Genomic DNA, 15,451 nt, shown 5'->3' with positions numbered 1-15,451 from the left:
GTCCTTTACTTTCTTTAAAATTCATTTCTTCCAAATAATTTTCTGCTGCTGCTGCTGCTAAGTCGCTTCAGTCGTGTCCAACTCTGTGCAACCCCATAGATGGCAGCCCACTAGGCTCCTCTGTCCCTGGGATTCTCCAGGCAAGAATACTGGAGTGGGTTGCCATTTCCTTCTCCAATGCATGGAAGTGAAAAGTGAAAGTGAAGTCACTCAGTCATGCCCGACTCTTAGCGACCCCATGGACTGGAGCCTACCAGGCTCCTCCATCCATGGGATTTTCCAGGCAAGAGTACTGGAGTGGGGTGCCATTGCCTTCTCCGAAATAATTTTCTACTTTCTACCATACTAGATACCAGCCCACAAAAACTTCTGTGATTTATATTAATATGACAGTTTTCAGGTTCTGAATGTTTTCATCTCATCTTAAGAAGTCCTTGCATACAATGGAAACAATTTTTAATCATGTCCCCTCCTCCTTCCTCTTGCTACCTTATTCTACCACTAAAAACTTCACAAATAATAGAGACCATGGTTATAAAGGAACTGTCTACTTACATCCTGACTACAGCCTACAGGGTGGCTAGCCAGCTGTCCACCACCACTGTAACAGGGTCCCACCAGCTCCAGAACTGGACCCAGCACCAGGGGTTACTTTCCACTTTCAGAAAGTTCTTCTGATTAGATCCTTGGGGTCACTAAGAACAACCCTAATCCTTCTTCCATGTGACACTACTTACAGACTCTGAAGCCTGATTCCTCTCCCAATAAATCTCCTCTTCACTATCCCCTAACTCAACAAATGATGCTGCAATTCACTGTCACCCAAGCCAAAAGTGTTGGGGTCAATCTTGACTCCTCTCTTTCCCTCTCAATCATCAGCAAACGCTCAAAGTAATAGCAAGTCTGGCCATTTCCCACCACTTCTATCCCTGCCACCACTCCTACCAGCACTACAGCTGTAAGACCTGTTAAAGGGCTCTCACTTCCATTCTTGATTCCCTATAATGAATTCTTCAGAGAGTAACCAGTGTGTGACCACCCTCTAAAGGCCTCACTCAACCTTCAATCCTTTATGCTGCTTCATTTCCCCTAATAGAACTGTTTACTACCTAACAGCGTGTTGTATATGTATGCATATACGTATGTGTGTCTATGTCTTACCCACTAGAAAACGAGCTTCATTTGGTCAAAGACTTTGTCTTATCCATCCTTATATATTTGGTATCTAGGAAACTGACCTTTGATGTAAAGCTACACTATTTGAACTTTTTAGCACAATAATAAATGGCTCTGTACCATTACTAAACATAACAACCAATTCAATAATTGTCCTATTGTTGGGCCATTTGGACTGTCTGCAAATTCGGGCAAATCCTGGAATTAACATTTTTATGCAGAAGTTTTATAAGATCTTTCTGATTATTTCCCCAGGTATTCTGATGAGTGGAATGTATCAAATATCTTTAACTTAAAAAAAACTTTTGGGTAAAAGTGCCATATTATTTGTCCCTCAACAAAGTGCTAAATGTACCCTCTTTTCTAGTAATAATAGAAAGTGTGACTGAGAAGAAACAAAACCTGAACTCCTACTCAGCCCAAGACTCCACATTTCTAGTTTGACCTCTAAGACATGTCACAGAAGTGTTAATATTCAGAAAACCATGCATAGGGGTCAGGGGCCATGCAGTGGAGAGGCTGGAGGAGGTGCGAGTATAACAGCTGGGCATCTTTTCTTTCTGGTGAACGTTAACTATACTTGTAGAACAAATACACCACAAGAGTTAAAAAAAAAAGAATGTATATATTATGCTTTATGATCTAACAGCATAGATATGGAAAAGGATTTTTAAATGTTGGAAGGATTGCAATAGCATATAAAAGTGCATTTAACTAATTTCAGTAATCATAATTGATGATGATAGTATTCAGTTCAGTCATTCAGTCATGTCCGACCTTTGCGACCCCATGGACTGCAGCACGTCAGGCTTCCGTGTCCATCCACAACTTCTGGAGCCTACTCAAACTCATGTCCATCGCATCGGTGATGCCATCCAACCGTCTCATTCTCTGTCGTCCCCTTCTCCTCCCACCTTCAATCTTTCCCAGCATCAGGGTCTTTACCAATGAGTTGGTTCTTTGCATGAGGTGGCCAAAGTATTGGAGTTTCAGCTTCAGCATCATTCCTTCCAAAGAACACCCAGGACTGATCTTCTTTAGAACGGACTGGCTGGATCTCCTTGCAGTCCTAGGGACTCTCAAGAGTCTTCTTCAACACCACAGTTCAAAAGCATCAATTCTTCGGCGCTCAGCCTTCTTCACAGTCCAACTCTCACATCCATACATGACCACAGGAAAAACCATAGCCTTGACTAGACGGACCTTTGTTGGCAAAGTAATGTCTCTGCTTTTGAATATGCTATCTAGGTTGGTCATAACATTTCTTTCAAGGAATAAGCGTCTTTTAATTTCATGGCTGCAGTCACCATCTGCAGTGATTTTGGAGCCCAAAAAATAAAGTCTGACACTGTTTCCACTGGATGCCATGATCTTAGTTTTCTGATTGTTGAGCTTTAAGCCAACTTTTTCACTCTCCTCTTTCACTTTCATCAAGAGGCTCTTTAGTTCTTTGCTTTCTGCCATAAGGGTGGTGTCATCTGCGTATTTGAGGTTATTGATATTTCTCTTGGCAATCTTGATTCCAGCTTGTGATTCATCCATGCTGGCGTTTCATATGATATACTCTGCATATAAGTTAAATAAGCAGGGTGACAATATACAGCCTTGATGTTCTCCTTTCCCAATTTGGAACCAGTCTGTTGCTCCATGTCTAGTAATAACTGTTGCTTCTTGACCTATATACAGATTTCTCAGGAGGCAGGTCAGGAAATCTGGTATTCCCATCTCTTGAAGAATTTTCCACAGTTTGTTGTGATCCACACAGTCAAAGGCTTTGGCGTAGTCAATAAAGCAAAAGCAGATGTTTTTCTGAAATTTCTTTGCTTTTTCGATGATCCAGTGGATGCTGGCAATTTGATGTCTGGTTCCTTTGGCTTTTCTAAATCCAGCTTGAACATCTGGAATTTCATGGTTCACATGCTATTGTTGAACCCTGGCTTGGAGAATTTTGAGCATTACTTTGCTAGCGTGTGAGATAAGTGTAACTGTGTCGTAGTTTGAACACTCTTTGGCATTGGAATGAAAACTGACCTTTTCTAGTCCTGTGGCCACTGCTGAGTTTTCCAGATTTGCTGGCATATTGACTGCAGTACTTTCACAGCATCATCTTTTAGGATTTGAAATAGCTCAACTGGAATTCCATCCCCTTCACTAGCTTTGTTTGTACTGATGGTTCCTAAGGCCCTCTTGACTTCACGTTCCAGGATGTCTGGCTCTAGGTGAGTGATCACACCATCATGGTTATCTGGGCCATGAAGATCTTTTTCGTATAGTTCTTATACGTATTCTTGCCACCACTTCTTAATACCTTCTACTTCTGTTAGGCCCATATCATTTCTGTCCTTTATTGTGCTCATCTTTGCATGAAATGTTCCCTTGGTATCTCTAATTTTCTTGAAGAGATCTCTAGTCTTTCCCATTCTATTGCCTTCCTCTTTTTCTTTAAACTGATCATGGAGGAAGGCTTTCTTATCTCTCCTTAATATTCTGTGGAACTCTGCATTCAAATGGGTATATCTTTCCTTTTCTCCTTTGCCTTTCACTTCTCTTCTCTTCTCAGCTATTTGCAAGGCCTACTCAGACAACCATTTTGCCTTTTTGCATTTCTTTTTCTTGGGGATGATATTGATCACTGCCTCCTGTACAATGCCACGAACCTCCATCCGTAGATCATCAGGCAGTCTATCAGATCTAAACCTATGAATCTATTTGTCACTTCCACTGTATAACTGTAAGGGATTTGATTTAGGTCATACCTGAATGGTCTAGTGGTTTTCTCTACTTTCTTTAATTTAAGTCTGAATTTCGCAATAAGGGGTTCATGATGTTATTTCAAGTCTACGAGGTTTATAATGTTGGGATTATGGCCAATGAGCAATTTTGGATCTTCTCAATTATCATCAGGTTCTTCCACAAATTAAGTGTAAGGAAAAGAGAGGGATGAAGAAGACAAGTAGACTTAGAGAGACTTAAAAGATACATCAAAAAATTTTTTACATAGGCAAGACTATAACATCTCAAGGTATGCACTTAGGTGATAAAACCTTAAAAGAAATACAAGGAAATACATTTAAGTTAGCATGGCAGTTACTTTTGGAGAAAGAGAAGGTGCTGTGAATGGGCTGGGAAGCACAGAGGAGCTTTTGGATGGCCAGCAACATTCTTGACCTTGGTGATGGCTACACAGTGGTCACTACATATGTGGAAGCTATATTTTTGTCATGATTTTCTACATCTATTATAGTTTAGATTATGATAAATGATATAGCAGAGACCTAAAATGCTGTTCGCTAACCAATTTAAGCCAATATTTTCGAATCTTCTTAAGGTAGGACCAGAAACAGAAATTAGCAAAGCATGATTCCAAATGATAAATATTTGCCTGGATATGATAGTTTATTGTAAAAATTACACCCTTCCTCCCAAATTACAAGAAACATAATTCTTGTTTTACTTCACCAAAAAGGTAAAAAGGTTGCTGATTAGGAAAAAACAAGAAGAAGCCTGAACTACCTAAAGAGACAGGTTAGCCTTAGAAGTTGTCACTGACTGTCTATGCAGGCAAATTATACTCTATTGTTAAATAAGCCATTCTTAAGTCATTACAGGAACATCTTAGAGATATAATGGATTCATTTCAGACCAACACAATAAAATAAGTATTGCAATAAAACAATACTTTTGGTTTCCCAGAGCATGTAAAAGTCATGTTTACACTATTTACACTAAGTAACTATTTAGTGTGCAACAGCATTAAAAAAGCACATACCTTAATTCAAAAAATATTTTATTACTAAAAGATACCATCATCTGATAACAAAGGGTTGCCACAAGCCTTCAATCTGTAAAACTGCAAGATCTCTGAAGCACAGTAAAGTACGATAAAATAAGGTCTGCCTGTAATTTCACCAACATGTATCTTAGGGAAACCACACAAATAAAAACTAAAAGAACTGACCCCTGGTCTTGTAGGCTGATCTGGCTAGTTTTCACTATAATGGGGTACATATGAAACTACCCCAAAACATAAAACAGTCCTGATAAATATGAGAAATTTAGTCACTATTCTCAAAGTACTATTCTCAACTTACCTCTCTTAACTCTCCAATCCTCCGAAGTGCTTTATCCTGACTCTGACTTAATATACCCTTTAATTTAAAAGGAAAAAAAAAAAAAAGCTGGTTCAAACAATCACATGACATATCAATGACAATCAAGTTAAAAAGATCACAAATCACTGAATTTTATTTCCAACATCCTTTACTTCTGCAACTATGCAATCACAACTCTCTCCTGCCACTTAGTGGTAGATTTATGTACATCTAGAAACAAAAAACCAGACAAATCAAAGAAACACAAGCAAGGTACTCACAGAACTTAGGAATAAGATGACCTTTTGAGAATGAGTTTATGGATTATTAATAATACAATGCATTAAATCAGAACTATTCTCCCACTTCTATAGACCACATGTTTAAAAAATTATCAAATTAAATACTTTACGTGTAATAATCTAATTTCCACACTTGTTACGGACAATTATAATAGTGAAATCAGCAACAAATAACTGATGTTACTATTCTCAACTGGTTATATTCCAAACCAAAGTCATATAATTTAATGTTGTACTCAAAGCAGACTATTATTAATGGTAAATTAAATATTTGAAAATAATATACATGGGGAAATAAAGTTTACCAAAACTCACTTTACAAATAATTTTTTGGTTATACAATTAATGTCTCTAAATGGGACAAGACATTAAACTGTTTTAAATAACTTCTACAGTAAGAACGAAGACCATCTGCATTTTACAAATAACAGCACCATCTGAACTGGAGTGCTACTTCCCCTTAGCTCTGACATGTGAATTATCACCTGGGACACCTGCTGGGAGATTTCTGGCCATGAAGAGGATGACAGAACAGGGCAGAAGTAAGTCACCAGGAGAACTATCATCACTCCTGCTCTCTACACACTTAACCGAGGGCTTTATGAGCAGCAACCTCAGCAAACAGAAGAGAGGATGCTTATTTTTGGACCCTGACACAAGGATAAGAAACAGATGTCTTCAGGTATTTGAAAGTGAAGTCGCTCAGTCATGTCCCACTGACTCTTTGCAATTCCCTGGACTGTAGCCTACCAGGCTTCTCCATCCATGGGATTTTCCAGGCAAGAGTACTGGAGTGGGTTGCCATCTCCTTCAAGTTGTATATTTATCTACCAGTAAAACAAACATGCAGCCTACAGACTGACCCACCAGGAAACAGACTTGAGAGAGGCAAGCAAATTAAATCCAAACTTCTTATATACTGCATACTTGAGGAAGCCCATCCCTACCAGAGGCAAAAACATTTGAGACTTCTCCCATTCTCTGCATCAAAATTCCTAATAGTAAAACAGGTTAAATACTTTGGTCATATGAAAAATTATTAAAAGCCAGGGTCTTATTACAATATCCTTTCTAATTTTAAAATTACATATGAATCAATATAAATAGCCAATAAATCACTTACTTGTAGCTTTTTCTTCTCTCTATGAAGAGTCTGATAAGCTGTAACAAGCTAAAATAAAGAAAAAGTCATTAATAACATCAGTCATTCCTACATAAATGCAGTTAATTGTTCTAAGCTCTGCTAAAACATCTCATTATGAAAGTCAAAAAATAAGTCAAAAGAACCCTTTAATAGACAATTCAAGCTAATTAGATGCATATGCAGTTGAAACTAAATAATATAGGTAATATATTTTTAAAAAATAAAGTGTAACTTGATTATAAAAATACTAAATTACATTTGATTTCACCTAGACACATACCTCACATACCTAATTCACAGAATGGGATTTCACCTAGACACATAAAATGGGATCTCACTTAAACACATACCTCACATACCTAATTCATAAAATGGGATTACAGCCCATCGCCTAAAGACTACTTAAACTATGGTCACAGATCAGTCTCACAAACAAAAGCATCACCTGGAGCCTGCTATTAATAGAAATAGAAGTTCTTAGGCCCCACCTCACACCAACTGAATGAGAAGCAGAGGGAGGGTGGAGAAAGAGCAATGTGAGAATCAGAAGGCTACAGGCAACAATCTGCTCCAAAATTTTACTAAGAGTCCTGGCCAAAGGGCCTCAGCACCGGTGAAGGTCTTTAACTAGATACTGCCACACACTACTCACCACCAGGATCCAGCGGAGCTAGGGAATCAACAGTTCAGCCAACGACAGGCGTAAAGACCAGGCCGTAACATGAATTAGAGAACATGAGGAGGAAATTTTCACACTAGCAAAAAAAAATCATGCCCTTACCTCACAACATTTCCCTTTGTAGCCATTCAACCTTCGTTCCGTCCTCCGCAACCACTGGATCAACTGCTCTTTGCTGAGACTGTCTAAATTCCCAAGTGAGTCTTCAGTCTCACTCTCCATATCAGAGGGTGGATCAAAGAAGGCAGCAGAAGAGTCCAGGTCGAACCGATTCAGGGATTCTCTAGAAGACGTGCGTACCAAAGATTCTTTAGAGGAAGATCGGACTAGAGATTCCTTTACTGGACTCCGAAACAAAGACTCCACAGACGGCACCCGGAGTTGGAGCTTCTGTGCAAAAGACTGCGTGTCACTTGACTACAACCAAAACACAACAGAACATGGGAGTTAAAATACACATTTAGACTTCTATTATTCCCTAATCACCAGCAAGAATCTGTTAAAAGCTCTAGCACATTTAACTTCATTCCTGACATTTTACACAATAAATTGTTTGCTGAAAAACAAGAGACGCCCGGTTATTTCTGAAAAGGCTCTGGACCTTGAGTCTGAGGACTGGGTTATAGGTCCCAGGTCTGTCACTGAGCAGTGGAATGACCTTCACTGAGTCACTTCCCTTCGGTTTGCCCATTTGTAAAAAAGAAGGAAGCCATGCTTTCCCAGCAGACCTCACCTGTGCGCTGTAAGATTCATCCACTAAACTAAGATCCTTGGAGGCAGGGGCCAACAATACCACAGTGTACACCCAGGACCGCAAATGGGGATATGTACTGTGAGGTGTGAAGTATGTGGCTGAATCTGGAGTCTGCCTGGAGGTGCAGTCCTTAACACTCTTCTCAGGCAGAGAGTAGGTAACGCAGAGTGAACCCATTTTGCTCAGTAAGAGAACAAAAGGCAGAGCTGACTGGCGACTTTCGGCTCTGCTCTACTTACCACTGTCTTCGGGGAATAAACGTAAGCATTACAAAATCATGAAGGGCAGTCAGAGTCTGAGCTCAAGCCCCTCTGCGTGGATCAGTAAGCCTCATATCAGAAACAGTCATCAGCAAGAGCTATTCTCTTAATTAGCATATTAATGATAATGCATTATTTTGTAAAACAGCCATGGAAAATACTATAATTCAATAACTTGCATTATTTAAAGCAGCATTGTTTTGTTCACATGACAGCAGTCAGTACTTAAGGTGTTTCCTAGAAACTCATTCTCATTAGTGCAACAGGGTCACTGCAAGATCTCAAAGATGCTAGGAACGAAATGCTCAGAGGAGACTGAGGCCATGTGCAGGCAAAGATTACAAGACAACAGAAACAGTCTCTTTAATACACAATAAAAAAAAATCAGACCAGGAATACTTTATAGATTTTAGAGATTTAATAATAGTAGTTGGCAGGGTGTGAGTTAGCAGGGGCTCACCCTCTTCATCAGCACAGAGATTTACCACAGATTAGTAACAGTAAAAACTGAAAACAACCCAAATATTCACCACTGGAGGATATATCAAGTACGGTGTATGTACGAAGATTCAAGACATACTATTATTAAACGGGAAAACTCAGGTTATAAAATGACACATACACCGTGAGGTCGTTTTGATTAAAGTAGTTACGTATAGTTTTGAATCGGTATGTATGTGCCCACAAACACCTTGAGAACCAGGCTGTTAAAGGACCAACGCAAAAAGTTAACAGACGGTGGGTCTGAGTGGTTAGACTTTAGGTGATTTTTACTTTCATTTTTCTATTTTCGTGTACTTTGCCATTTATTCTTTCCTAATGTGCAAGTTTTACCTCTCTTCTGGGACAGGGTGGAGAAAGTCTTAAGGGAGAGGAGGGACCCTCATGCTCAAAACCCTGAAGACCCACTTTACGCCTACTCCATTACCAGCCACTTCTGACCCACACAAAAAGTGCTTTTCAGCTCCTACAGACAATCTCCTTGTAACCTGCCTAGGGCAAACAAGTGAGAAATCTGACTAGCACTAGAAATAACTGTTATTTTAGGTGAGCCAAGACTAATGAACAATGTCAAGGACATTATGTGCAGAAGCTGGTAAGCTGGGTAACTGTCACATCTACTCTGCTTGGCAGGAAGGTGACTGAGTGTCACGATTTAGCCTGTTGGGCTGCCGAGCAAAGCTGCCTAAGTTTAAATCCTGGTTCCACCACAATCAATGTTCAAGACATGAGTCAAGTTACTTAACTTCATGAGTTTTGTTTCCACCTCTCTAAAATAGGGATGATAAAAATAATAATGATGGTAATAGTAATACTACCTACCTCATAAGGATGCCACAAAGACTGAATTTGTTAACATGTACACGCAAATTGCTTATAATGTAGCAAATATGCAATAAACATTGATTATCAGTATTAGAGAAAGAAGACTAAAAGACAAACTTTACTTAAGCACCATACTCAAGCTTATGTGGCAGACTCTTCTGGCTCTACGATGCAGCAGCTTAGAGCACAGGCTCTGCAGCCAGACTTCATAGGTTCAAGTCTTCCTTCCACCACTGACCAGCAATATGACCTTAGGCAAGTTACACTGCCCCTCTATGCCTCTGTTTCTTCATAAGTAAACTGGGGAAAACAGCACTCACCTCCCAGGGTGCTCATGAGGAGTACTACACAAGGACATGTGAAGCACTTCACGCCATGACTGGCTTGAGCTGTCATCACCAGATATCCAACACTATCTATCAAGAGATATCTAATCCTCCCTTCTTCCTTTCCACCAGACGCCAGTTTCGTTCAGGCTAACAATACAGCCAGGTTAAACATTCACCTTCTCAAATATGAACTAAAACCACAATGACACACTACCACATATCCACTGGAACGGCTAAAATACAACTATGGAAAACTCCAAGTATTGGTGAGGATATAAAGCCATCCATTTTGGAAAACTACTAGCATTTATTAACATTAAAACTAAACACATATGTACTCTGTGGACCAGCAGTTTGATCTGCTGGAGAAGGGATAGGCTACCCACTCCAGTATTCTTGGGCTTCCCTTGTGGCTCAGCTAGGAAAGAATCCGCCTGCAATGCGGGAAACCTGGGTTCAATCCCTCAGCTGGGAAGATCCCCTGCAGAAGAGAAAGGCTACCCACTCCAGTAGTCTGGCCTGGAGAATTCCATGGACTGTATAGTCCACAGGGGTCACAAAGAGTCGGACATGACTGAGCAACTTTCACTTCACTGTATATCCAGTACAAATGTATAATTATGTTCAACAAAAGACATGCACTAGAATCTTACAGCAGCACTGTTCAAAACAGTGCCAAACCTGAAACTACTGTTGATGCTCATCAATAACAGACAGGAAAAATCAACTGTTGTCTGATCATCAATGGAATACTAGACAGCAACACGGAGAAGGCAATGGCACCCCACTCCAGCACTCCTGCCTGGAAAATCCCATGGACAGAGGAGCCTGGTGGGCCGCAGTCCATGGGGTCGCTAAGAGTCAGACACGACTGAGTAACTTCACTTTCACTTTTCACTTTCATGCACTGGAGAAGGAAATGGCAACCCACTCCAGTGTTCTTGCCTGGAGAATCCCAGGGACGGGGAAGCCTCGTGGGCTGCCATCTATGGGGTCACACAGAGTCAGACACGACTGAAGTGACTTAGCAGCAGCAGCAGCAGCAGCAGCAGCAGCAGCAGATAGCAACAAGAATGAAAGATTAATAGCCACAAACAAGAATATACATGAATCTAACACTAACAGTATTAAACAAAAGAAGCCAGACACAAAAGAATATCCACTTCTGATTCTATTTACATTAACTCAGAAACAGGCAAAATTAATCTATAGTGTTAGAAGCCACAACAGTAGTTACCCCCGCCCCCAGTGTGAGAGGAGAACAGAAAGGAACACAACAGTTTCTGGGAAGCTGGTAATTTCTGTTTCTTGATTTTGGGTGCTGGTTAGAAAGCTGTGTTTAGTTTGTGAAAATTCAGAAAACTGTATATGGAATACATGATACTTTTCTGTATGTAGATATTATAGTGTGATACATTACATTTCAATTAAAGGATTTTTAAAATTAGCTCTGAGCTTCCCTGCTGGTTCAGTGATAAAGAATCCACCTGCCAATGCAGGAGACACTGGTTCGTTCCCTGATCCAGGAGGATCCACACGCCTCCGAGCAACTAAGCTGCGCCCCTATGAAGCCTGTGCTCTGGAGTCCGGGAGCTGCAACTGCTGAGCTTGGCTGCCCTGGAGCCCGTGCTGTGCAACAGGAGAAGGCACGGTGATGAGGCCGCACACCACAACTAGAGGGCGCTGTGCAACAGGAGAAGGCGGGGCGATAAGAAGCCGCACACCACAACTACAGGGCACTGTGCAACAGGAGAAGGCAGGGCAATGAGAGGCCGCACACCACAACTAGAGGGCGCTGTGCAACAGAAGGCAGGGCGATGAGAAGCCGCACACCACAACTAGAGGGCGCTGTGCAACAGGAGAAGGCACGGCGATGAGAGGCCGCACACCACAACTAGAGGGCGCTGTGCAACAGGAGAAGGCACGGCGATGAGAGGCCGTACACCACAACTAGAGGGCGCTGTGCAACAGGAGAAGGCAGGGCAATGAGAGGCCGCACACCACAACTAGAAGGCGCTGTGCAACAGAAGGCGGGGTGATGAGAAGCCGCACACCACAACTAGAGGGCAGCCCCGCTCACTGCAACTGGAGCAAAGCCCACACAGTAACAAAGACCCAGCACAGCTACAAATAAAAGAACTAACAAAATTATTAAAAATATAAATGTAAAATAATAATAAAATTAGCTTTTCCCAGACTCTGGTTCAGCCACGAGTGGGCTGTGTGCCAAAGCTCAGCCAATAATGGATACTACTGAGTGGGACTCTAAAGGATGGGACCTTCCTCAGTTTTCTGGCAGTCCAGTGGTTAGGACTCCACCCTTTCACTGTGGGGGCCTGGGTTCAGTTCCTGGTCAGAGAATTAAGAGCCCACAAGCCACACAGTGCAGCCAAAAACCACGATGGAACCTTCTAGAAGAAATATTACTTTCCTGATAAGGAATGTGTCTTTTGTCCTATTGAGAATGGAGATGTATTTCCTGGAGGCCAAACTTGGAACTGTGAGGATGAAAGGCAGTGATGAGAATGAGAGGAAAAACGGAGGGCAGGACAGGAAGCCAAAGGGAAAGGGTCTTTAACAACTGTCTCCAGCGCTTCTGCTACATAAGAAACTCAGCTCCCGCGGGCTCCAACCACTGCCAGGCTTCTGGCACCAAAGACATTCCCTGATTTGTAACTACTGTTTAAAAAGCTGATGGGGATTAGGGGGAAAATGTATAAGGAAGAATAAATGAACACAGAGTTACTTTTTAACGCCTTTCTGTCTCACCCGCTTGACCCTGTTTTCACTCCTCCTTCCTATTTCCCCAACAGTGTTATTGTTCAGACTTTTATCCTCTGCCAGCTGGATATCTGTAGCAACCTTCTGTTCTGTCAGATCTCTTACCCACCGGTCTGCCGCTGTGTCACACAGTCACTAGGATTTTTAGGATTTCTTCCTAAAATATAATTCGGTTCATTTCATTCCAGTTCTTAATTTGAACTCTCACTTAATAGAAAGATCAAAATCCTTCACTTATGTTCAAGATTCCCAGTTCCCAAGACCCATTTCTTTGTAAAATCACCCCTCCACGTAACAGAAACTTAAGTTCTACTAGGGAACTTCCTGTTTCCTGAGCAAATGCGTTGTCTGTGTGCCTCTGTGCTATCGCCCACAGTTTCTATGCATATGGAAACCCAGACATCCTTCAGAAGTGAGTTCAAATTTCTAGGATTTCTCCCATCAGAAACTGCCTTTCTTAATCGCTAAGCACTTTACCAGGACCACTCCTGGAGCACATACTGCCTTCTGACTCAACATTACTTACTCGCTGATACAACAACTAACTGTTTATGCCTTAAAACAACTACAGAGATAATACAGCACAGTGGTTAAGAACAGACTTCCTGATTTGAATTCCAGCTTTACTACTTACTAACTTTAAGACCTCTGTTTCAATTTCCTCATTTATTTAAAAAAAAAAAAAATTAGTAGATTGTTATGAGGATTAAATGGCCAAAAACACTTAAAATAATGTCTCGTATAGGAAGCACTAAATATGTTTTCCTACATTGTATCCACTGCACACACACCCTCACCCCAAACTTTATACTCTTTTAGGACAGGATCCATATTCTCTATTTCTGTAGTCTTGCCTCAGTGCTTTCCACAGGAGGTGCTTAGGACACATTTGTTCAGCTGAACCCTAACCTGGCAATATGATAATGATGATCTAATGGGAAAACTTGAAATACTCAATGATTGATCAAAATGATACATATCATTTTTTATATAGTATATCTTATTCTAGAAATCATGGGAAAGCATTAATACGACACCAGTAACACTCTACAATAACGTTCATAAGCTTTATTCATAATAGAAAACTTCAAGCAGCCCAGGTGTCCATCAATAGGTGAGTATCTACAGAATATTCATATAGAAAAACTACACAACAACAGGTAGGAACAAACTACTGATAAGTACAGCAAGGATGAGATTCCAAAAATACTGTGCTGAGTGAAAGAAGCCTTCCACAGAACAGTGCACTCTATGAGGCCACTTACATGAAAATCTAAAATAAGCAAAACTAATCTGTTGCATGGTGGAAAAAAATTAAACCAGGTTGCCTCTGAGAGGAGCACCACAAGGGAACTTTCTGGGGTGATGATAATCTTCCATAACCTGTGGCTGGGTTTGGCACATACAACTGTCAAAACTCAGTCAGTGCACATTTGAGGCTTGTACATTTCATTTTATGTAAAATTCACTTCAAAAAAGAAATTATAAACACTGATCTCTAGATAACGATATGCATACTAAAACATTAGTACTGTGGCCTACAACTTTGAAAGGCATCAAAAAAATAAAATAGATTGAGGTACAAATAGAGGAATGAATATATGGACAGAAAAAAGAGTATGGTAATGAATGCATCAGTGACAGAACTGACGCGTTAGGTACACATATGTTCACTTTATAAAGTTCTTTCAACTTTTCTGTATGTTGGAAATGTTTCATAACTATTGAAAATAAAATTAAAAGCAGTCTTTCACTTCTAGCAGTATTCAAAAACAGCAACGAAAATTTCAAAATTTAATTTTACTACTATAATTTCTTTTTTAAAAAATTAATGATTTTCAAAACCAGACTTTTTCCCACAACCTAAAAAAAAATAACAGCATATGAGAATGGCCATTTAAATTCCTATGTTTTGCTCTATTGAATTTAGTGAAACTCAGTTGTTATTTTTTGTTGTTTTTGCTGAAGTTTAGAACATACAATGATATGTTCATTTCAGGCATGAAACATACTGATTAGATATTTTTACAGATTATGCACCAAAGTTATTACAATATTACTGACTCTATTTCCAGTGCAGTACATTACACATCCCTATGACTTATTTATTTTATAGCTGGAAGTCTGTAGCTCTCTATCCCTTCGCCCATTTCGCCGTGCCACCACCCTCCTCGCCTCTGGCAACCACTACTCTGCTCTCCATATCTCATTTTAACAACATAGAAATTTAAATGAGGCAATGCATGGCAAAAAAAAAAAAATTATAGCTGGGGAGACTGATGTTTTTGTCAATCTATGATAATTCCACTATCAATAACTAATCACTAGTCTCTGGGCAAGTAATTTAAGGTTTCATGCCTAATATCTTATCTACACAATAAGACAGTAATACTAGATCCTATAGTTATCCTAAACTGCCAAAACACTAAAACTATAATCAAACTATTTCACAGCTTCTCAGATAAGGATGAATGCTCATATATACTTGTTTTACAAACTATATTTTTCTCTATTACATGGTGGCATACACTGATTATTTTCAAATGTCTGAGTTTTTTTTAAGTCTGTCTAAGGTAAAATGTCCGGAGAAGGCAATGGCATCCCACTCC

General features: G+C 40.2%; 1 protein-coding gene across 8 annotated transcripts in view; it reads right to left on the bottom strand.

The window, feature by feature from the left end:
- Positions 1-15,451, bottom strand: part of GOLGA4 (golgin A4) — a 110,091-nt gene that overhangs the window by 61,098 nt on the left and 33,542 nt on the right. For all 8 annotated transcript variants that reach the window (XM_070777080.1, XM_070777081.1, XM_070777082.1 and 5 more), the window contains 3 exons: positions 7,495-7,809; positions 6,693-6,740; positions 5,268-5,324 (listed from right to left, as the gene is read on the bottom strand). In XM_070777080.1, coding sequence (XP_070633181.1) covers positions 5,268-5,324; positions 6,693-6,740; positions 7,495-7,809 — 420 coding nt within the window. The remainder of the gene's footprint in view (positions 1-5,267; positions 5,325-6,692; positions 6,741-7,494; positions 7,810-15,451) is intronic.

Source organism: Bos indicus, chromosome 22 (genome assembly GCF_029378745.1).
Source record: "Bos indicus isolate NIAB-ARS_2022 breed Sahiwal x Tharparkar chromosome 22, NIAB-ARS_B.indTharparkar_mat_pri_1.0, whole genome shotgun sequence".
NCBI classification, from domain to species: Eukaryota; Metazoa; Chordata; class Mammalia; order Artiodactyla; family Bovidae; genus Bos; species Bos indicus.
Note: the sequence above shows the minus strand (reverse complement) of the source record. Positions and strands in the feature narration are given on the sequence as shown.